Genomic DNA, 24520 nt, shown 5'->3' on the forward strand with positions numbered 1-24520 from the left:
TTGTTGCAGTTGCACATAAGTGCTGGTGACGTCAGCATTCGGATGGTCTGGCTCAGAGCCCTCAGTGCCATAATGGCAATGAGGGGGGGGAGGTGCTATGTCGGGGATCCAGGCCGGATTGGTCTTCAGCGTGGGCTGCTTGTCACAGCCTACAAGGTTCATTAAAAAAAAAAAAAAAAAAAGTTCCAGGCCACAGCGGTCATCTTGAATCTCGAAAATGTCGAGCAGAGGAAGAGAGTTTGGCAAAAAGCGGGAAAGTTCAGGTTATACTTAGCAACTCTCCATGTTTGTGGCTCCGAAATGGAAAGAGGCAAAATTGAAATGTCCCGAAATAATTTAACGCGACATTCACAAACAAAGCTCGCACGTGAATACACACTTTTATTGGCTGTATGGATCTGCCTGTGTGTCACACTAAAAAGGTCCATTTAGTCACTGCTGTGAGGCTTGAAATGGAAAACCGATTTAAACATTTTACAATTCCGAGGCATCTCCAGTAAATCTCCATCTGTTGAGAAAGATCATTTTGTGATGATTACCAAAAGCTTTGGAAAACATGACATGGAAACTTCAGTTGGGATTGTTTTTTTTTGGCTATTGTAAAAATCACTTTATGAAAGTACATGAACATTTAGGTCGCTGATCCACACCCGTAAAGCATCATATTATACAGACGAGTTACTGTGTAAACTCACTCTTAGTCACAAAATAGCATTTTTGGGACAAAACCAAGGTTCCTTTTAGGTTATTTTTTTTTAGCATGGCTGCAGACCGGTGACCTGTCGCCACCTTCGTCCTTCTCCAGGGTTCCGGGGGCCGAAGGAAACTATTCATTAGTTCACCGAAGAGTCGAACCTCTTGGAGGATATGCAGCTTAAGATAATCAATCAGCACGCTCGGTACGGGTAGGCTGGGGGGGCGAACCCTACGAAGCAGAAACGCGTTTGACACGGACAGCACTCTAATAAGATTGTTAATTCAAGCGCCGCACTGCCAACTCCCGGTGTGCTTTTTCTGAACCCAAACTTTGAGTCTTAATTGACGAAAGCTGTGAGTGATGTCCCGCGATTGGCTGGCGACCAGTCCAGGGTGTACCCCGTCTCCCCCCCGCCCCCATGGTAACTGGGATTGACTGCTGCCCCCCCCCCCTCCCTCCGCAACCCTGTGTGAAGGATAGACAGCTTTGAAGATGGATGGATGTGAGCAATGTCACAGATTTATCTTTTTTTTAATCAAGAAATGTTTCAATCCCAAAAATGACACCCTTTTTCGTACTTCTTGTATGGCCACCAGTAACGGAGTATTGTGTCCGTCTGGCTCGTGGTTCTTTACGGCTCTCTCGTGCTCTCATATTGGGAGGATGACTGGCAGAGTGGCCGCGGCTTTCTGCACATCACCTCTGCTTGCCCACCCCCCCTCACCCCTCACCCCGCCTCCATAAAAGCAACAGACTAAACAGCCATTCATCACTAGGGCGCACGCATGAGCCGCATCGCACCCCGCTGCCTCAGCTGGACGCGCACATTAAAACCACCGACGCAGAGAAGTCGGAGCGCCTCAGACCTCGGCCGCCTTTTGCGATGTCCAGAAATAAGGCAAACATCGGGGTGGGGGGGGAATGGTTTCGTTGGTCACTTTTATTGAACTGGTGATGACAAAGTGCAAAAACGGCACTGTGCTTGAGATACAAGTGTAGGGGGGGGGGGAAGAAAAAAAAAAAGAAAAGAAAGAAGATGTGACTCAATGACTGGGGTGGATCCGTCTTGTTGTGTGGCTAAAATCCAGAGTCCTGACCGGCCCAGTTGGGTGTCTGCAAAGAGAAAACGTGGAGCAAACAAGAAATTAGACCATTTGTAGATCACGGAGGCCGATCAAAAGTCAATTCTGCTGTGGCAAATGGGGGGAAAAAAGAAACGCACATATGCAAGCAGTTAAGTGGTGACGTTTAGCTGTGAGGGGCTGACAGGGACCCGAAGCCGCCGTCCCAGATGGTAGGCAGTAAATGTTCACTATATGTAAGTGATTTGTAGCCTTGAGGACAGCAGGATGTAATGGTGCTCCGCGAGTGGTTTGCAGCCTCTTTTGTCTAATTACAAAATCCCCTTAATGAGGGAGGTTGGCCTTTGCTTCTTTTTTTTCTTCTTTTAAACACAGGACAGGGTTATGGCAGCACTTCTGTCGCAGATATGCAAACAATAGAGGGGAGGGGGAGTTGAACACATCAAAAGATGGTCACTCGAGAGACTGACGGCGGCGTGGTGTTGTGTGAAGCGACGGCTCACAGCTCGGAGCAGGTCTGCGTGGGACTTTGGGTGTCGTTGGGAGTGCTTGAAAAGTCTACATACCACTAAAAACACACACGGTCAACATCAAAAAACACACTTAAATGGGATGACTGGACCCCGAGCCAGACATCTGCAGCAGGTCCTAAGTGCAGGGAACTCCAGGTTCTAAGTGATGCTCACCAAGAAGCTAGTGTGAGGGTCCACCTTATTTACGTTGCGGGGCTGAGTCACGGAGCTCAGGCATCAGTTTATGGTTGTTTGGAATCTACCTTGTCATTAAGCCTTTGAAGGGCAATGGTGGGATGAAAGCGGCAGCGCTCTTAAACTTGCTCTTACTGGCTTATTTCGTGTAAAGAGAGCTTTTGTTGATGGTTGGTCATCAACATTCTTTGGCCTTGTTCTTTCGGGCTGAACTTCTGAGACACTTTGAACTGCCCTTAGTTTTCATGTTGACCCTGGAGCGATGTCATGGGCTAAGGGACGGCTGGTCGCCGTCAGCCACCACCTGGGGGCGGGGGTTAGTGGGCCTTTTCTTTGTTTGTACAGTAAGTGCTTTACTTGCCTCGGTCTTGGCGCTCTGGGCCTGCTTCTTCTCAATGTTCATGGCCAACATTTGGCTGCGGAACGAGAGGCTCTTTGTCTTCTCGATCACCTGCTGGTAAGGTGATATGGCGTTGTTCCCCATGACCACGTGACCCTAGGAACACGGACAAAAAAAAAAAAACAGTTGATCAACAACCCATCAGCCAATCACGGTGGGCCTTGCAGACACACTATCCTAGAAACACCAAGCAGAAGGCTGCTCAGGTCGCGTTCACGTCTACCGTAGGAGCATGCAGATAATTCTATGTCATTCTGGAGGACTGGGCTATGATTTGCTGATTACAGACAAATGTTGTGATGTCTATGCCAAAAAATGCAAGTTCAGAGCCTCACAAAGAGGGCCCAGAAAGGGTGAGATATTATGGTTACATTGTCTTTACAGTGTACCTTTTAATTACAAAATCAGCTCAGAAATAATGTCTCCTTGACCCACTGAAGCTTCAGAGGAGGCCGTATGTACCACCCCGCCGCTTTACGAAAAGGTGATTAATTAGTTAAGTGGCAAGGCAACTGACTGGGAAGGAAGAGAGAAGGCCTCACCAGTTTGGAGTCTATCTTTGCGTCCAGCCTGGCGTTACGGATGAGATTGACGATCCACCGCTCGGCGTCCTCGGGGGTCATGTTCAGTTTGTCAGCCAGCATGCTGTGGAGGAAACGGAGCGACATGACACTCTGACCTGCACATACGGCTAGTGAAAGGGCGAGATGGCCACAGTATGAAACGGAATATGCAACCATGAGGACCACACATCATAAATCAGTGAAGGATGATGACATCTGAAAACTACGTTACAGATTTCACTAGAATCACTAGTGTTCTTTAACTTTTCTAGTAGCACAGAGCTTCCTCAGCTTTATCTCTCGAGCTATAATCCGATTTACCACATTACATTAGTTTTACACTTTTACAACCAAATACTTGAGAAACTAGTCTTGGTGTTTAGGGTTAATTACCACGTTAACACATCTAACTAAGATGTAATGCACATTTCAGCATTCTGACACAAGCATTAAACTAAAATAAAATAAAATACCCCCCAAAAAACTGAAATTACTACTGCTGAGTACTAGTTTTAACCTGACAACTTATACCCGAGTATCCAACCTTCAACTGGGCTGCTGTGTTCAGGCACATAGGAAATGTGTCATAGTGCCAAATTACTCCCAGGCAAGCACTGCACTGCATCATGGAGGCTGTTGCACGTTACGTGCAACATGACTAGTCATTATTTTCCTTCGACTGTGTTAATAAAAAGGCCTCCACATTGTGTTCAGGCAGGGAGGTGCACGACGCTCTGCTAATGGAGCCCTGAGCGGCCCATGTTGTGAACCACTCACTTATCCTTGATCTCATCCTCTGGGCGGCACACACACGCTTTCTCTCTCCCCCCCAACCCCCCAACCCCCCCCCAACCAACCCACGTGGCTGCTGACACACTGGTCATGTGGCGACTGTCCTCTTGAGGAGGCGAGCCAGGGGGAGAACGGCCGGCGCTTTATTACAGCTCAACCTGGATGCGTCACAGAAGAGAGGGGGGGGCGGCCCTCTTTGATCCACAGCTTTCCCCACTGCAGCTGGCTTCCCTTGTGGCTTTCAAAATAACGAGACCCCCGCTCGATACCCCCATTTAGACCCCACGCTTCCTGCCCCCTTCCTCCTGTCTGACCCCCACCACCCTCCACGCCTACCGCATTTCATATAAGGGTCCCAATAAATACTACACCAACCCTCTGTGCATTGCTCACAATTACCAATGCATCTCATATCAAAAGCAAGAGACCCCTCCCTCTGCTGAACCCCCCCGTATTTTACAGACGCTTAATGAAATACTGGAAGTACCAAATTTGTCATAAAGGAGTTATAAAGGCCTATAATAAGAGTTTACTCTACTAATGATCACTTCCTGTTCCATTCATCACATCTTGTGAGACAACACACACACACACACACGGAATGGAATGGAATGGTGGGAGTGTCTGGATGGGGCATTAAAAGCAACAAATACAGGCATCCCCAGCGCGTGGATGTGGAGATAGAGAAGCACTGCCCGTGATGTTGATTCATGGGCCTCCCGGAGGAGGGAGAGCGGCTGAAGAGCGACTGATCAACCCGTGACTCACACCGACGAACCGCTAACACAGCGCCGCCGCGTGACCGAGTACACGTCAGGTCATCAGAACCATGCTCGACAATAAAATTGCTCCTACGGATCATTAGGGGGAGCCCGACAAGTGTGGAAAAGTGTAGTCCGTCTCGTGACACGAGTTTAGGTTGTGATGGATAACACATGGTCGCGATCACAGAAACATATTAACGTCACCGATTTCAGGCCTAAATGTTGCTAATGGAGAGTAAACGGCACATTTACCAATGGTTACTGCTCATATTGATGGCTCAATTAATTAAAGATTTATACATATGACGCAATCAGACCACTGCATCAAATATCCCCACAGAGCTGGATCAACGACCCAGTCAACAAATACCGGCTGCTATAAGCATCAGGAAAATATGCTGTTATATCATATATATATATATATATATATATATGTCATTCTGTCCAAACCCGTTTATTGCTCTTCATCAGTGCAAAGCTACAAAAACAATAGTCACTCACTGAGACGACACCCCTCCCTTATTTACCTAACAATCAAGTAATCCAAGGCCAATCTGAAGAGATTTGTTATGGGTCCCTGTGATTAAGTGATTGCTGCGTAGGGGTACTGGGTATTTTGTTTGGCAATTCAGGAAAGTGGGGGCGCATGTCAGTCAAGTCCAGGTCACATATGATGATCGAAACAAACACAGTCTGGTTTCCTCGCCAGGGGAGTGGAGCTAACCTTTGACCCTTCAAAAAACATGATTGGCGCAGCATAACACAGGAACACCACCCCCTCGCCCCCGCCCCTAACAAGAAGGCCCAGGGCCGGGGCCCGTACCAGCCCGAGTCCTCTAATTCAATTCATAAAAGAAAGTCTGGCAATGTTTTCTGCCCAGGAAGGACGTTTGTATATCAGAGGAGGGGCGCTTTATCGCATTGTCTGTGTGAGAGGTGTGGGCCTCAAACTTAGGAGGGAGGGGGGAAGACAGGCGGAGGGAGAGGGAACGGGTCGGACTTCGACAACCCAAAATATTGACATCCTCTGGCCTTTAAGCCAGGCAGACGGCCTCCACGACGGTTTTATTTTACACAACGACGATCCTGTTCCTCGAGGGAGAGGAGAGGATCACTTTTGCTTCGACCCCTTGCTCTCCTTGGCTCCTGAGCCTTCGACTTCAGGCTAGGAGACTCCTTTGGGGTCTCAAGCTCACACTTGCGGAGAGGGGTCGGGGCATTGGGATCTAACTGTTCGAGGAGGATCCCTGTCAAAAGAAGCCCTCCCCTCCCCCGCTTTAACACCGCTGGCCTACAATGACTGCCCTGTTAAACGCTACCATGTGAGGGTGTTGTTTTGAGACACTCCGAGCCCTTTAGGGAAGCCTCGCCTTCAACTTGGGGTTCAAATTGATTTGACCGAAAATGTTCGCGTGGTCTTTCTAATGACTAAATTGTGAGGTGGAAAGATCCTGAGTGAAGCATCCAAACACACAAGACACTGCCTCCAACTAACAGTAAACTGTGTGTAAAGAAACAATCTGGAGTTTTCGGTGGAAAAACTGTCTAAATGCTCATGTGTCTAAAGCATTTACTCACATGTGCACTGGAGGTCAAAGCAGGGTCTCACCATTGATACATACATTGGACAAACGTGGAAGGGGTGCGGAAATAAAGTGCGTAAATCAAACATTGGACAACAAAGCTAAATTGGAAGTCTAGACCAATGGATGTGTGTGTGTGTGTGTGTGTGTGTGTGTGTGTGTGTGTGTGTGTTCAAGTGCGAGTGCATGTGGAATCACAGTTCTACTGCCTACAGTACATTCTACATAAGCCTTTATTGCATAAAATAACTCAATTACACCAACTTCTGGTCTACTTTTGTGTCCCAAGCCGAGGGCAAAAGGCAAACTAAAGCATCACAGCTAACGGGCTGTAAAAATATCCTCATTAAAATCAGCCATAGAAATAATTTGAGTCCATGCTTGGTCACAGAGGGCTTCTGGGTAGAGGACTAATGACTTGGAATTTGGGTGTCTTTTAAAAATAGACACTGCTCTGTCCATCGTCATAATACTGCCAAAAATAAAAACAGAAAATCCAGAAGAATTGCCCCTAATTATTTGTTTCTGCTTTAAAAACCTCACCAAACAAACAAAGAAACGGTAAAAAGTAGAAACATTTCTGTTCGACTTCCTGTCTGTGCTACTACTAACTTTTGTGGTCCTTAACAAGTAAATGGATCCAATTGCAGTAAGTCTGCCAAAAAGAACCCGGAGTCTTAATCAATTCCAGACAATCTGCAACTTGAGATTTGGACATGGCCCGATCATGTTCCTCGGTTCAACCTTGACTACAGACCTCCACGGCTCTGTGTTACAGCCGGTGCCATCACTTCCGTGTGAACACTAGTAAATCCTCCCCGCTTTCCAATCAACATCATGTGTTGGTGGAGCCTTTTTTGAAACCCTCCACGCTGACCGTTAACAGTGGTAAATCTGTACTGCAGATGAGCGAAGAACCAACGCCTGCGTTCCTTGGTGTCAGAGATCGGATGTGTCACCGAGTCACAATGGCAGGGAAGGTGAATGGCGTTATCGTTGTCACTCTCAGAAATTGAAGGAACAGACGAATCCTATAATGTCCCTCAACAGCGGATAATTACCATCATCTTTTTCGCGTCTCTCCCCTCATGCTGCAATTAGCATTGATCAAATTTTTGGGAAGCGTCCAAGGTCAATTTTATTTGAATGTACGAGACGTACGAAACCCTTTGACCCCAGTTTACCCAATGAAAGGGAGCTGAAAGTTGTGCCCTTTCCAGCAGCTGGGAACGTCTCAAGCCGCCTAAACCCTGACCTCTTCCCGGGAGAAAGCGCGCCACGCACTGGCCTCGGACAGGTGGTCTTAAAAGTTGAGTGCACGGAGCAACCTGTGGAGACCTGGAAGCAGTTAAACCTCACATTACCTAATCCCCAAGATGTGTGGGGTCAGCGATGGCTGTGTGGACGGGGCAATAAACACTTATCTGCAAGGCAAGACTCCACTAATCACAAAGCCCGTGCTCTTACCTCCTGTTTACAGAACACTTGCAAAATCCTGTGATAGCACAGAGGACTTCCTGTTCCCCTTAGGAGACGTGCGTCGGCATCCTGCGCCGCAGCACGCCGCCGCCATCAAACAGCGAGTGCAGCGTCTGCAGTGCGGGACTCACCTGATGCTGATGCACTGGTGAATCCGGCAGAAGGTCTCAAAGATGAAGAGGCGGGCGTTCTCGATGAAGTCCTCCAGGCAAGCGACCAGGAAGAAGTCGTTGACCAGGACCTGGGAGACACAAAAGACGTTGGGCGGGGGGGGGGGGGCAGTGTGAATACAGGGGTTTCCGCCCACTTACAGTTCCGCCTCAAAGTCGGTCTGACAGCTGTTTGAGGTTGGAGTACGGTCAAACGGGGAAATCAATTAATTGTTTGGACTATCGGGCTGGAACCGTCACATCGAACGGCGATGCCGAGTGACAAGTGCAGCACTACAACTATTAATCAGTCTGTCTCTGGGCATTCGTGTCTTATTCAATTACGTAAAGAAATGTGTTCAGCAGAAACAAATCCAATACATTTTTGAGTAAGCAGTGACGAGAGTGGCTTCATCTATACTATCAAAAGGGTTTTATAGCATGGCAGAGGTCCAATCAAATTCTCCTCCCGCCTCGTGTGACGTGGCATGAAGAGCAGAGCCTGCCACAGGGATGAGCCGTCTCTCTGTGACTTATCAGTCACCTGGTCTGCAGGCCGTGTCAACTCGCCGCTGCATCACCGTTAGCTTGTTCACATGGACACTTTGGACGGCGCTGCATGTGGCCAATTCTTCGGCTGCGACTGCTCGTGACCCAGCTGTGGCCCCGGAGGCACGGCTCGTGTGAAACGCGGCCTTTTCTCACCGCATTCCAACTCTCCACCGAGGGCCGCCCCACATTGCGAGCCTCCATCTTCAAAAGCTCTCAGACATCTACCCGCTCTTTGTTTGCTCAAGCTCGGAAAGCCGCTATCTGCCCAGAGTTCTGCTCAGATGAATCCCAACTACATGGCGCGATCGGATTGGGCAAAGCCCATTTGGGCTATGACAACACTTATCTAAGGCTGATAAACTTTGAACAGTTAAGTGCCCTAATTACTGTCATCTGGGACTCAGACCACAAAGCTTAAACAAGTTGTGAAAAGGGGCTTGAAGAGTCCTTTTATGCTACGGCGCCCGGCTATAGGTAGGCCTACAGCGGGGAGAACAAGTATTTGATACACTGCCGATTTTGCAGGTTTTCCCACTTAAAAAGCATGTAGGACATTTTTTATCATAGGTACTCTTCAACTCTGAGTGACGGAAACCAAAACGAAAATCCAGAAAATAATTGTATTTACAGTTTATTACATCCCAAAGGGGGAATCTGTTTACCTCAAACACTCCACAGTCTGTGGAACCTCCCTCCAACTCACAACTAATGCACCCCTTAAAGGCTTGCATGGGAATTTCTGCAGATAAAGAAACGCCAGCATTGCTGACTTCAAACAGGACCATGTTTCTTCCAACATTTGTGGAACCACCCACCTCGCTAGACCTGAACGAGGTCAGCAGAGACCTTATGTGCCTACTGGACGTGCTCTCATAAGACTGACGTGCTGAGAGGCACCTGGAATAACCTACCTGCACAGTTCTTAAAGTGTCTAACAAGGACGCTGGTTGAGGGTGTGTATCCTGTCCCAGCTATAGGACTATAATAGGACTTTAATGTTGTGATGGCATTAATGTGATCGTCATTTAGAGTTGGCCCCCGGGGGCCTTTGCATAGGACGAACCTAATGTTTCTCTTTTGGAACATGCTTTGAATTCCTTCTGACCACAAACGTATTTTAAACTAATTATCCCCAGTGAGTTTTATTGTAGCGTCCTCATTTGTTAAATAGTAATTCAGGAAGTCAAATGCTCTTTGTATTAGATTAAAAATAAGTTAAAACGAAACGGAACCGCCAGTAGACCGCTGACATGATTTATACATATTTACTCCTGGGAAGGAGCCATTTGATCAGGCCAGATGTTTTTCATTTTGAAGCTTTATCGTCAAGAGGCAAAAGATGAAAAAGGGGCCAAACAAGCTACCTTCCAAACATGGAAGTCCGTTGGGGAAACACAATTACAGCGTGTACTCAGAGAATGAACTACGTGATCAAGTTACGAAAATACGAATATAGGACAACACCTGCTCCCTCTCTCGAACTGGTTACTGTTCACTCTACGGTTTACTTTTATGTTGCACATGTATTCCTCTGCTCAGCCCATGCACTGTGCTGCTTGTTTCTAAAGGCAAATGATTAGCAAGTAGCCAGCGGAGTACATCAGCGCTTCTTTTTTACATTTTTTTTATTAAAAACGGGCGAGATCCGAGAATAGGAACATTTGTGTTTGTCATCATGAAGAAAGCGGGCCAGCGGCTCGTGGCTAACGGCGCTAACATTTGAAACCATGGATGAATTGCTAACAGAGCTAGCAGTGTTTACCTGTTGGAAGAAGGCTTCTACAGTGATTTCACTTCATTTGGATTCAGCAAATAGTTCAGTGTTTCCCTACCATTATATTGGAGGGGCTCCCTGGCCCTGTCTGTAGTGCTTTGCTGCTACAATAATGAGCTTATTGTTAAATATAATCAATTCATTTGCCAGTTTATCACATGAACTTTTGAGGTCACAGTAAGTGATCAGATTGATCAGCAAGTGTTCGGCCTAGTAGTAAACAGACAGGAGTTTTATAGTTGACTCATTCTATTCCCACATCAAGAACCACTTCTTACATCCAGCCAGTACAAGCTGGAATTGAAATGAATGCTCTAAATGGCAGCGCCATGACATATCTCCCTCTTAAAGAGTGTCTGGACGCCTCCGCAGAGACTTCTGCTTATAAAGCTTTTACTGTTAACTACCAGGCTGATGGGTCAATTACAGGCCGTAGTAAAGTCTGACTGTGGCCTGAGTCACGCCGTGTCAAAGGGGACCTCTATATCTGTAGTGTGATCGGAACAAGTCCAGCAGATGGAGTGATCGGAGAGAAGGTCAGACAGGGATCGCATGATGACCATCGATGTTTACTACCACACAGGACCAAAGTTCAGGAGTCTGACCTGTGAATCAAAAGGTCCTCAGAAGACCACGGAGAGGCACAACAAACCACGAGCCAAACACTTTTTGGGGAAGAAAAGGTCAAAATGTATTTTGGCGAGGTCGCGGAGGGGGTTACTCACCGACTCACACTCCCGGAGTTTCTTCTGAGCACTGTCAAAGTCAAAGTTAACGTACAGGCACTCCACAAACTCGGTGATTGGATCCTTGTAGGTGTAAGATTCCTGGAAAAAAGATCAATATGATGATTTGTAGGTAGTATTTGTAAGGGCGTCAATGTTGACATATGTTACATCTACAATGTATAAAATACAACTGGTCTTTCCAGCTTAGACGTAAACCTACACACAAACACCCTGAGCTGAGAAATAGAAGTTTTAGCAGAGCGATTGGGGGCCGTGGTCAGTAAGCGGCCTATGAGGTTTGACCTTTGTAAACACAGAAGAGTGCACTACCTGCTGGATGACCTTCACCAAATCCTTCAGGACCTGCCGACGCTTGCGGACATCCTTGTTTGTAATGATCGCTGTGGTCAGGTAACGCAAGATGTGTGGGCACATCGTCTGGATGGCGTTGAGGTATCTGGAATAAGGGCGGATAAAGATGATCATTTATCGTGCTGATGGAAGTGAGGACGTGATCTTTACCGAGGACACATAATGTAACATTATGGCTACCCATCGGCCTTCCTGGCATTTAGAACAGAGGCAGAGCCTTTGCAGCTAAAACAGATAAATGTCCGAACAGGACCCTCACTCCTGGACGTGGGACCAAGCATTAAGCCATCTCTTTCATTAGTGTCCTATGAGAGGGAGGTGGAAAAGGAAACCATGGCAAGAAGATATAGATCAGTGAGCAGGGACCAGCCCAGGAGCTGAAACCCAATCCATCAGGGACTGATGTTTCAACCACAGGTCAACTGGCTGAGGGCTGAGCACAAGAGACAGGGCGCTGTTACAGGCGGGTACTAATCCCACCCCAACTCTGGAGACAGTGTTCTGTAAAAACAAAGTTCAAAGTCTGCTTGTGCACAAGAACACGCACTACTTTCTTTGTACTTTCCAACATTAAATGCAAAACCAAAACTCCTTACTGGTTTCTAAATGTTTCTAAAATTTGAAGTTTTACCTCCAGTCAACCCAAAAATGGACAAAAATTCGATCTGAAAAGAGGAAGTGCGCGGGGCCCCTTCGGGTCCTCAGCAGCCGTAGCCAGAGGACCATATGTTGTTTAGCAGTTTAATTAGCTAGAACAATTAAAGGGACAGGGGACCTGTGGCAGTAGTGATGCCGGGTCTAAAAACAGCAGCAGGCTCTCGGAGGCCTCTCCCTCCGCCCTTTGTAGTTGCTTTACTCCCGCACTGTGTTCCTGATTAACTCACTCTGGGCTCCAATAGCAAGAATTCACCCAACCCCACGGAGGGGATTTCATTTCCTTTTGTATGTCTTTTCACTAGCGGTGCTGCTCTGGTTTGTTGAGGATGCTACTGATGCACGCAGCCCAAAAAAACAAACCAATCAAGCACTAGTTCCCTCTGTTCAACAGGGACTGTGGGAGAACATGGAAGCAGGACGCGGTAACCGGGTCCCATTTCACAGCTCATCTGGAGAAGTGAATCACGTGGAACACTTCAAGTGGTGATATAACCAATCAAGTGACTTGTGCATATATTTGCCAAGTTTGCACCTGCCCCTCCCCCCAAGTCAGTGCAGTCCAAACATGAATTTGGATCTGCTGACTGCAAGAGTTAGGGAGGTCAAATGTGGAGCTGAAGAACAGCCGCTGGTCACCGACTTCAGCCAAAGGAAGTACTGACCGTCAGAAGGGGAATCGAGAGCCAAGCCTCAGTGGGGAAAACATGAGGTTTCTCAGACTGTGAAACTGCAAAGCACACAAAACTACCTCAGTTTGTCCACACAGATGTTTGGGTAAGCTCCTCAAGAGTAATTATTGGGCAGGCCTCCTTAATCATCTACAATAAAATTAAAAACTAAGTCAAATTCAAGGAGCCAGACATTTGGGTGCGCTGTGTTGTGGTGCCCTGCCATACCATATGTGAAGGCCAATCATCTGTACAATTATACAAGCCTGCAATCAGAACGGGGGCAACGACATCAACATAGGCAGTGTGCAAATTTTAACGCAGTGTATAAAGTTTCCAATCTGCGATGCACATGGCCTTGTTCTGCACTGGGAGAGTAAACAGACCACACAAAAACACACACACACACACACACACACACACACACACTTCTGAAAACACTATAAGAATACCAAGGGGGGTGGGGGGGGGGGGGGTTCATGGAGAAGCCCACTACCCAGAAATGTGTTATGAGAGCAATTTTTTCCCTCTAAATCATGTTATAAAAATCACCTTTTCTCTGAATCATCTTAAGCACTTCAATATACATCCGAGGAATAAAACAGAGTTTTACAATATCAAAAACATGCGCACTTTAGACACCCAGCACTAGTCACCATTTAAAGATTATTTTTTTTAAACACAGGCTATGCTGCTCAAACATAAAGCAAGCTGCAATGAATTGTCGATACCAGGTCCCTTTTCTCAATTACAATTTCCACTGGCACCCACTCAATGTACGCTGGATTGTTAGATCGTCGTCGTAGTGTCCCCGGGCGTGACATCTTCAGCGACACACACGCAGTGTGTGTGTTCTCTCACTTGATGCTTTAATCGGCACCCAAACAGACAAAAGTTTGTAATCTGACGTCGGGTTTGCAGGATGCCAATTTATAAAACCTTGGCCGACGTTATTTTCAAAACTGCGGTCGCTATCGATGACAGCTTGGCTCTGTAAAAAAGGACCCCACGTGTGACTATTTTGTTACGCTTGAGTTCGAACTGGTGTTCCGCTCGACATTTCATTGTACCGTGATGGGCCGACAGACACGAGGCTCCAGCCATCTACAGACCTTTGCCCTTCCTGTTGCCCTTTTTATTTTGACAACAACCTTCAGGTATTCTCTTCAATGTTTAAAACGAGCGACTAAATGATGACATGAGCGCTACTTACTGGGGCTGGTACAGAAAGAGCTCAATGATATTGTCTCTGCCCTTGGGGTGGTTGAAGAAGACGAAGAGGGACCAGTGAATGAGCCATGTCCTCTGCTGAAGAGCCTGGAGAGGGGAGGTGACGGACTGAACAGGACAAAGATGAAAAAAGGAGGAGAGAAGAAAGGGAGCAAGGTGAAAAATAGATGACGGGTAAGAAAATGTAAGTGCTGTTGCATAAATGGAAAACAACCATCAAACATACAGCCACTTCATACTCATATCAGAGTTCTTAAGTAGTTAGACGAGTGTGTGAAAGTGAAACATCAATACGAGAGTCCGTGTAAGGGACTCTAAATGCGGTATCAAATTCATAGCAGTGGGGCATTTACGTTGTTATCGATAGTCTCTCTCAGGCGGGTGAGGTCCTCCATGGCCGCCTCCCAGTTCTGCATCAGGATCTCGGAGGCCAGCTTTCCCCACAGAGAGTTCAGGGCATTCCTGTCTGTAGCCGGGACCTTGGGAACAGGGACGGTGAGCAGTTAAAACCTGCCGCGCACACAGCACTGCAACATACTAAACAACGCCGTCCCTACAGCGGTTTGGCAGACACGCACGGGGAGACCGGGCCACTGCTTGCTCGGTTTCAGTGGCCTCTTTTCTTATTTGTACTGGATGAACAGATTCAATTCTTGACAGCAAAAGAGACATGGATCATGAAAGACTGTTTAGCTTGAACCAAAACCAAATTTGCTGCACTTTGCCAGTTAACCATAGAGATGGTTTGCTAGATTACGACATTAAGCAAAGACACATTTGGAGCATGTCTTTGTGCTATTTCAATAGTTTAGTAGAACTAAAAACACTTTGGTCAAAGTTGAGTTTGTTTCAGAGAGAAATGCTGCGAGTCCCCCAAACTAATGGTGAATCAGTAAAGAATGACGTGGAATGAATGGCTGCATCACAGGTTATTAGACTCATTTACAGCAAGCATTTTCAAAGGCCATTTTTTTCGGTTTGCAGTAAGAATATACCAGCAATTTCAGATTATAGATGTAATTTATAATGCATTTATACATCAAGAAAAATCATAAAGCTATATACATTCCACACCTGAAAAATACCTAATTGTAACTTTAAAAAAATAAAAATAATTGTGACAAACAACCTGAAAGAACAACAAATAATTAGAATGGTGGAGCAGACTCACACAGGGCTGGTAGTAAACTCTGCAACAAACTCACGACATATTCCTGATGATATGGTTTTACTTGCATAATGTTGGTTGCTGAAACAATTACACTCTCCAACCTAGGATTAAGATAATGTGCTGTTGCTTTAAAGTTGATGCTACACCGTCGCCCACTATACGAGGACAAATATACAGAGGGCAGACAAAAAGATCAAGCTGGAGTAGCAGACTGATTAAAAGACTAATCACTCACAAAAAAAAAGGCTACTGCTTCTGATTTCCAGAAGAGACTGAAAACAAACAGAAAGAAAGAATCAGGTAATGAAGCACAGGTTGAGAAGGCCTCTGAGCCTCGGCGAGGCAATCACTCTGCAGCCGGACACTGGACTACACCCCGGGGCTCATGGGAAACGCTGCGCCACAGTAGTTCACGATAACAACGAACACAGACGCAGTGACATGAGTCAAGCAGGAAGTCGGTGAGGGTCTCTGCAGCCAGAGAAACCCAGATCCAGCCCCTCGTGGGCTGTGACCCACGACAGGCGTACAAGTGGAGGAGACACCAAAAAAAAAAACTTTAAAAAAAGGAGCCGGTTTCAGATGGAACCTCACAAATTGGGTAAGATTATATGGATAGAGAGGAATTTTTGCAAATACCGGTTAATCTTTGGTAAGATTTTCAACGAGCTGCTATCGCGAGATGGTGGAAGGCAAGGGGAAAACATTTAGGAAATCTCCTGTAGTATCCCCCCTAAAGGGGGAACCGAATAAGCCTATTCACCCAGTGGTTTCCTCGATGTAGAAGTAAACCATATTATGAATGATATATTTAAGTGGAGAAATCTCAAGAAAGATGAGCATTGTAGCAGGGAAAGAAAAAACATTTGCTCCACTGCCAGTATAAAAAGGTCAGCAAAAGTGTTTTGTTTGTTATTTTTTCCCTCCTTTCTTGGAAGTCCCTGCCTGCTACGTTGGGCTGACCTTTAGGTCATTTTGGCAACTTTAAACACACACACACACACAACTGGCCACGCTAGAAAAGTTTCAGTACCTGGGTTTTTCCAGCAGTTACCTTAAGTTTCCATTGGTTTGTGAAATGGGCACATTTTCGCTGACTGACCAGCAACAATAAATGGACTGTGCTGGGGATCTGTCGGGATACTTAATCTTTATTCTTAACATTCAATCCCTGCATTAAGTGATGATATGAATAAGTTGCTCTTTTCGGCAGGGCCGAACTGTAACTAGACCTGAGGCATGGATTTTGCAAGGCTGGCTTCCTTCGTTTAATTGACTGGCTTTCCCACGTTAACGGACTTTATGGAGCCTCACCTCTCCCATGCGGGGGAGGGAGCAACAGACAAGGGGCCTGTGAGGATGGGAGGTCCACAGAACACCAAAAAGAGGGGAGGGGGGGAGGCATACAGACCTAGACTAATGAAATCCATTTCTACCTCTTTAACATCTAAAAAGCCTCTTGCATTGTCAAGAGTAAGCAACAGCTATCTAGCTTCAGGGCCCGATCTGCTCGGAACTCAGAATAAGGGGTGTAACAATTAAGGGGTGAAAAGAAATCAATGTTGGATTTCAAACAGCGTACCTCAACTAGAGCAAATTGGGTTTATTTAGACGGAGCTGCAGAGCCATAAACAACTGTTGTTGGAACAGTGGGAGGCTTTCCCTTTCAGTCGGGAAGTGAAAAGCTTGGCTCGGATGTTACTCTTCCGTCTCCAGACTTGAGCAGATCAGTGACAAAAAGCCATCAAATGAAGTGCCCGACTGCTTTGGGTTGAGAGGGTTGTTTGCGGCGGGCGGGTCTCATCATCGCTCGCAGCCACTGCCAAGTCCTTCCAGCCGGGAGAAGACGTGCACGAGCATCCGGAGTCAGCGCCGTCCCGGAGACGAGGGGCGACGCGGCATCAGATGTCAATTAGGACGGGAACAAAAGCTCGCTGTCATGAATGGACCAAATGTTGCGTCGACGCTCGCCCGCTCTTTCGGGGCTGGTTTTGGCCCGAGCGACTGGTTTTTAAACACAGAGCTACAGGCCGTACCCAAAGGCAGGTTTTTAACCACAGAGCTAAATGCCGTACCCAAAGGCAAACAAAAGCGGGAGGACGAGTGAGTGACGCTTGGAAACCACTGGCTATGCGGGCTGGTTCCACTGGTTATTACGGGACGCTCGGTTGGGCTGAATTAACAAACACTTGATGCAAGATAACATCGGAGGAGTCAAAAGGGAGCTGAATTTGGGCTGGAAATGTGGTGTTATTACAACTGGAACAGTAATCTAAGTCAACAAGGGGTTAGCTGGGAGCTTAAGGATGCCCTCTATGTGACCTTGGTGGTAGCTCTAGCGAAGGGAACAACTGACGCCAGCCAGACGCTGAAGCTTGCCTAGTTAAGGGAACCACCGTGGATACAGAGCTCACAGCTGCTGTGCAGTTCACACGGTGTGGACGTTGCACAGCGTCAACTCAACGGCTGAGATGTGTGAAAGGTGGCTCAATTTATCGCCCAAACTTTTGGCTCCATTGGATTGTTTTGGATGATTTAACCCACATAAAAAAATGTATCCTGCATCCTGCTCATTTCCTCAAGAGACTTTCAGTTGATAACACTGGAGCTTGACACCTGTTGCGGAGCTGGTGATTCAGAAGGTCTCTGTCGACGTTCTGAATCGTCACTATAGCTGGTGACACTGCTGACACATAGTGTGAACCATCATTACATCACATGTCATTTAGCTGACGCTTTTATCCAAAGTGACTTACATTGAATTGTACTTCGCTAAGAAGGCCGATTCCTGTGTACCGTTTTCTCATGCAATGAAAGGAAAATCTGCTACAGAAAATATAACGCAACAGTTTACACACATTTAACAATCCAAACTAGAACCATTAAAAAAATAAGTGGCAACTTTCACACAATTAAAGCAGCACTATATGTGTGTGGCAAACCTCTTATTTCCTAGCCAAGGTCACTGTGAGGAGTTTTAAGTCTTGAGACACCCGAGTCACAAAGATTGGTATCAACTATATAAAAATATATATATATATATATTTTCCCGAGCTGCACCTCCTTCATCAGCTGCCTAGTTCACGTTAAGCCACAATGGCCAGAACCCAGGCAACAGATCTTGGCAGCACTGGCTGAAGACCCCTGACATTACTCCCGGTGACTACAACGATGTGCTTTTGCATGAATATTATATACACATCACATTCCTTCGGATTGTATCCTTTTTAATTCTGAAAAGAAATCACTTAATGAAAGAAAAGTGCGTAGCATCCCTCAGAACAGTGGGCAGAGGTTTGGATGCTCACGAAGAGAAGCCTTGCATAACTTAAGCCCAGCGTAAACTCAGACGTCGTGACTGGGGACTCTCTGGCCACAGCACTCCAATCAATAAGCTGTCTGCTGAAGCACACTAGACAGATTATGCAGTCCGGTCACTTGGCCCAGTAAAAGATTCCCCTCAAGTCTTAGACCATTTGCCCCCCCCCCCCCCCAAAAAAAATACCAAAGACGTGCAGGGAATTGAACAGGCGATGACGTCACCTTTTCATATTCAATTACTTCTAAGTGTTCTCCTCCTCTCCCTCCTATGCCTTGGAGGAATTAAACATAATGTGATGTTCAATTTTTAATATGTCAGAGAGATGCCTGGAGCCAGTATATTAATGGGGCCGGTAAGACGGTACCATCACTCTGTTCAGGGAGGCAAGGCGAACCGTTATGAGCAGACATCCTCGCTCCATAATCGCAGGTGTTGGAAAAACTCACCAAGACACGGAAGAAGTAGAGGTACTCTGCCGCTCCGGAGTAGTTCCCGCACTCGTACTGGAACTTGGCGTATCTGTACAGTGTGTCCAAATACTCTTGACGAAACTTCAAAGGGAAAAAGAGAGTATCAGTATCATAAAGAGAAAATGTGAACTGTTGTCAGGTAGAATCAAAACCAAACATATTTGGAAAAAAAAGAAATCGGGCTGGCAGTGTAATGTCGTGCAGCTGTGGAGCTGAAGGAAATCCCTGAGTACTGTGTCATGCACATCATTCTAATTTATATACAGCCTATTGTGTCATAAATAGGTTTTGTGGGTTAGGGCGCGTCATCTTCATCATTACTTCTCAAACATCTGGGTTGCATCGGATATATTTTATGCCACTGTAAACCAAATTCCACCTCAGATTTTTCATATTTATTTCTAGTCGTAACACTATTTCTCTAAAATATTTCACTTTTGTGGCCTCTCAGCAAAGAAGCAATTGTGTGAACAATTTCAAAAGATATACATTTAAATATATGGATGACTATCATTTTCAGGCCTGCTTGTCTTCCTGTATCTAACTGCCAGGTACCTTGCAGCAGTGAGCACTGACTCCAGTAGAAGTAGGATGTGTGGCGGTGCACTAAGGAGAGCCAGCATGTCAGCGGGATACCGAAGAGGGAGGGGCCCAAACATCCCGCTAAATATAGAGCCTCCGGCATTCTTGCGGCTCTGTCCACGGTCTGGAGTGTTTATTCTTAACAGGCCACAACAGAATGTAAATGTCCGCAGAATTTGCGCTAGCCATACAAACCCCGAAAATGAGTTACGGGATTTTTGTTTGGGAAGTAGCCGCTGTGCATTTCCCTGCTCAGCCGGCCCATCCCACTTCGCCCCGAAAACCACCGCGGGTTCACTCAAGAGCCATGGGAAATGCAGCAAAGGAGTGAGGTGTCAGCAAAGCAGGCCAACTTACGTTATGCTTTTCGGCCAAGTAGTCAAAGAGCATTCGTCCATCTCTGCAGGAGAAACAAAAGAAGGACAGTTCTTGTAGTTAGATCCTGGTGCTCAGAGTCCCATTCACGCACATTTTTTTTCCACCTCTGGTCTCAGCGGTACATGAATGATGACTGTTTACTACATTTGGTTCAATTACTACAAATCCATCTAAATCATGTCTAAGACGTGAGGTCTGGTGAGGAAAGGTGCTCCTCATTTCTCTGAAGAAATGAAGAATATTCTTATAGTTTTGATGTGTTTATTGTCACGTGATCTCTCCTTTTCACAGCAAGCAAAAAATCTATACATCTTACATTCCCTTTTGCACTTGCTACGAGATGCAGATGCTTCAGCCGCTGAGCTCTCAGAAAAGTGACAAACGTCAAGGCGCCATCGGCAGCATGATTTCCCCCCCCCCATTGTTTTAAGTCTGAACAAATGAGAACATGCATGATACTTTGCCCCCAATGATACCCATTCCCCACAGAGTGTGTCTTATAATGCCAGATTGGTTATATATATGGTACTAACATGAATAAGTGTTATAGCTGGGCATCGGTTTCTGGCCCCAGTAGTTGTCCAACTAAAGCCTGCTACGGCATAGAGGCCATTTAGCTAACTGTTCAATAAAAGCACTTAGACCATTAGGTTCTATTACCCAGTAAAATGTGTTGTGGATCCACGTGCAGAAACCCTAACAGACAGGGCATAGGGATTGGAATATTCAACCAATCCTTTGCCAACACTGAATGATCCTCTAATGCAGAAATAATGTTAAAAACAAGCAACTGCATCGAGCAGAATTTAGCTCACAATAATGGAATAATACTTTTGCATGTTCATTGGCTTCAGATAGAGTTCTTCATTTACCCCAGATGAGTTTCCTCATTGTTTTACAAATCCTATGGTTTGAATAAAAAAAATAGATGCTTAACTTAAAACAGACATATGAGCCCTCATCCAAAACTGAAAATTTCCTCCTTCCTTCACCCTGACAGAGAGCTAACGATAGCACAGACATGTGCTAGGTTAACGTTGCCATCATCAGGTTTGAAATCTCACATAACAGTTCCTACAAGGCTGTGCCTTAAATAAACAAAATAACAATGATATGAACTGAGGAAATATGAAAATGGAAAATGCTTTTGATTAACTGGACACTCTTGCCAAGAAACAAAAAAAAGGGAAGAATGAAGACTGAATGTGACCAAACTATTTTAATCACTGTTTATGACAAAACAGTCTTAATAAAGTCAACCACAACATCTTATGTCTGTTACTTTTTACGTCTGGATTTGTTGACTTCTCTCACAAAAATCTCAAAATAGGGCTTTTTTTTTTTATTCAGAGCGCGGTTCCATGGACTCCTTCAACGGGGCTGTGCCATCTACTATTTCTAATAACCGCTTTTACATATACCGGAGTCATGGCACGTGAGACCTGCAATACATTTAAAGACCTCACTGAGGCCCATCTCGTCTTTCAGAATAATGTATGTATTTGTATGTATATTAGGATTATGAGAAAAAAGAGAAACATTATACTTCGCTTTTGTTAGGGGAGGATACCGCCATTACCTGGTGGACTGCATCTGCCTTGTGGTCTCTGGGTCCTCGAACATTTTCACAATGGGCTCGGTCTCGGACTGCAGCTGCTTCAGCTGGGCCACGACCTCCGTCCTCTTCTCCCTTAGAGCTGATACAGAGAGGACGACGAAAGCCATGAGCTACGGCAACACCATAAACCAAATTGCTCATGATCCAGGCACTATGAAAGTTTACTGCTAAATCAATTCGGACTGGAGTAAGCGGTGCATTGCAGTGCCCCTTTACGATTTCTATCAAGCAACATTAATATGGTCCTTGGACATATTTGTAGTATTTATTAGGGGTCTTTTGTGAATGGGGATGAGGAGTGTGTATCGACCAGGCGTCAGCACTTACTATGGGGAATTTCCTTCTCGGAATAAAGGCTTCTGTACACATCCATGGCGAAGTCCACCATGTTTGTCTCACTGAGGAGATCCAGTTTTCCATGAAGAAGTTCCTGTTCATTGTAGATCTAAGATAGCACAAAACAGAGGTAAGTGACAGTTTTGAACAATAATATTATTATTTGACCAGGAGGCTCTGATGAAGAGGGCAAAGAACCCCTGAGACAAGCAGCGGTGAGGTGCGATTATAATGATATACAATGACTTATTGTCCCGTGATTAAATCCTGTGCAGGTCGACATGTTGTTTCCCACTTGAAAGTGAGCAGGGAACCAGCGATCAACCAGTTGCATTGAACAACAGTCACCGGTGTCATCAAGGGGCCATTACATGGGCATTAGGTCACCTGGCGTCCTCACCCAAGTGGGTGGAGCTGTAGTAACCCCACTTCTGTCAACAATGGGTTGATCCTGTTTCATTGCCACATCAAGTATTTACATTGTAGCAGCATTTAAAGATATTTGAGGAATAATCCCATTGTATTGGTTACCTGCAGGCAACCTTAGTTTGGCTAAATAGAGTTTATGAACAAGCAAAGCAAAGAACATTCCCCAGAAATAACCTCTTAGAGTGATTTTAAATTGATGCCCAGTGGGAATTAAAAATTAAAACAAGACTGGAATCAGACCACATACTTGAAACTTGACTCATACTTTCTTAAAATGACGTGTAAATGACTCCGGCCCAGAAAAATGTAACACAATAAAAAGATGAAGTTACTTGTGCTTTGAGTAATGACTTAACCAGGTGAATTGATAATTCCTCTTAAATTAGTTAGTCAAATGGTAATATATACTTATATTAATTTAGTTATTGTACTTTTAACTTTTCCCACCACTGCAAACAAGAGAAGAATGTTTTTATGTTAATGGTTAGTCACGAAGACGAGATTCAATTTAACTCGAGGTAAGAATGATGTCACTCCAATCCAAGAAACGTTACAGTAACTAACCTAACGGTTACAATCAAATGAAAAAGTAATCCCCATTGGAAATAGTTCATGTTTAAATTGACCTAACGTTTAGGGTTTGCTAGCTAGGCTTACTTTAACATGTCCTCTGCTGGCCCTAACAGTTGTTAACATCACTAATGACGTTATTTAACGTATATAAAACGTTATATTCAGACTCAATGAGCATCCCAGAATAGCGTGTGGTTATTGCAACGGAAACCTTTTTGCAGCTAATGCTACAAAGGGTTAGCATAGCACTGTATAGCTCGGGTGCGACGGCTTCATCTCCCAGTATATACTACTACTTGGCAGCTATTGAGCAGACGTGAAGAGCGATAACATATCTGAAAGGCAGCAGTGAGCAACTGGGAAACGTTATAACCAGATAATGTGTATAACAGACGCCACTGGTTTAGGTAAGGCGCTGCCCAAAAACCATCTGGATCTGAAATAGCGCGTGGCCTGCTCACTCACTATTAAGTTGAGACAATTAAAGCACGACTTCCGGTTCTCTACTTTTAGAGTTAAAAAAACTGACGTGTGGGAAAACGAGAAATAACATAATGTGACGTTATTATTCCAAGGATAGAATTGTGTTACCACACCATGCGTTGATCTAATCGCTGACACGTATTTATTTCGTTTTCCGTTTCTAAAAGGGATGGTTAATTATATTTATTTGCTTTTATTTTGAAGACACGGAACTTTATATCCGGTTGAATGTGTTAGCTTGACAGAGCTACAGAAAATGTGACCATCTCCTTAACCCGCAAAGCCCCTAAATCTGCTCGAAAGCCGAAATTTGTACCTTGAAAACAATGAAATATTGTAATAAGACATATACACGTTTAGAAATGTCATACCTCTTTGACCGATAGGAACTCCAGCAGAGGAAAAACGAGATGACGGTCTAAAAAGTGTGCAATTTTGGTAGTGAGGTCGTATTCCGCCATCTTTGCTCCGGGGAAAGGAAAGCGGAAGTGAGATGCGGTTGCGTAGTAAGGGACTGACCAATCAGCCACATGCTCAATGTCTTCAATACGAAATAGCCTCGTTTTTTATCTGTATATATGTATATACAGACAGACAGACGGATATATATATTTTTTTAACCTTTTTCATTTATTTATTTAATTATAAACTTCCCTCCTTCGGCAGATTTATTTCTGATATGCTTAAACTGTTGTGTTTCTATTATTACAAATTAATATTATTATTATTCTATTACACTCTGGTTCTATTGGTGGCTCTATTATTTTTGCTTGAATGCTTTCTTAGAAGGAAACACAACTGTGGCTTGTGAATCTTTCAATAATTTCTTTGTGGTGTTGATAAAACATTTCATTTACAAGATGAAATTCAAGCGAATGTTTTGTTGAATTTGAAAACATAGGCTTTCCTCCAGACACCACTAATATATTTTTTTAAGCTTGTCTGTGACTGTGAAAAACGC

General features: G+C 45.2%; 1 protein-coding gene across 1 annotated transcript; it reads right to left on the minus strand.

Moving 5' to 3' along the window:
- Window positions 1–1609: 1609 nt before the first annotated feature.
- Window positions 1610–24068, minus strand: eif3ea (eukaryotic translation initiation factor 3, subunit E, a). Its single transcript, XM_037454343.2, has 13 exons — window positions 23931–24068; window positions 22066–22183; window positions 21700–21817; window positions 20100–20142; window positions 19137–19241; window positions 14551–14676; window positions 14181–14305; window positions 11601–11727; window positions 11268–11369; window positions 8199–8308; window positions 3429–3531; window positions 2848–2982; window positions 1610–1810 (listed from the first exon to the last, which is right to left on the minus strand). Exons 1-13 carry the CDS (start codon window positions 24018–24020, stop codon window positions 1775–1777), a joined length of 1338 nt encoding a protein of 445 aa, XP_037310240.1. The 5' UTR covers window positions 24021–24068; the 3' UTR covers window positions 1610–1774.
- Window positions 24069–24520: the final 452 nt, after the last annotated feature.

Source organism: Pungitius pungitius, chromosome 11, assembly GCF_949316345.1.
Source record: "Pungitius pungitius chromosome 11, fPunPun2.1, whole genome shotgun sequence".
Classification (NCBI taxonomy): Eukaryota; Metazoa; Chordata; class Actinopteri; order Perciformes; family Gasterosteidae; genus Pungitius; species Pungitius pungitius.

What these genes read in the sequence shown, in the direction of transcription:
- eif3ea (XM_037454343.2), bottom strand. Translation starts at nt 24,020, where the DNA reads ATGGCGGAATACGACCTCACTACCAAAATTGCACACTTTTTAGACCGT. An exon ending in GAGAGACTATCGATAACAAC is followed by an intron (nt 14,306 to 14,550) that starts GTAAATGCCCCA and finishes TGTCCTGTTCAG; the next exon opens with TCCGTCACCTCCCCTCTCCA. An exon ending in AACTCCGGGAGTGTGAGTCG is followed by an intron (nt 8,309 to 11,267) that starts GTGAGTAACCCC and finishes TGTGTCTCCCAG; the next exon opens with GTCCTGGTCAACGACTTCTT.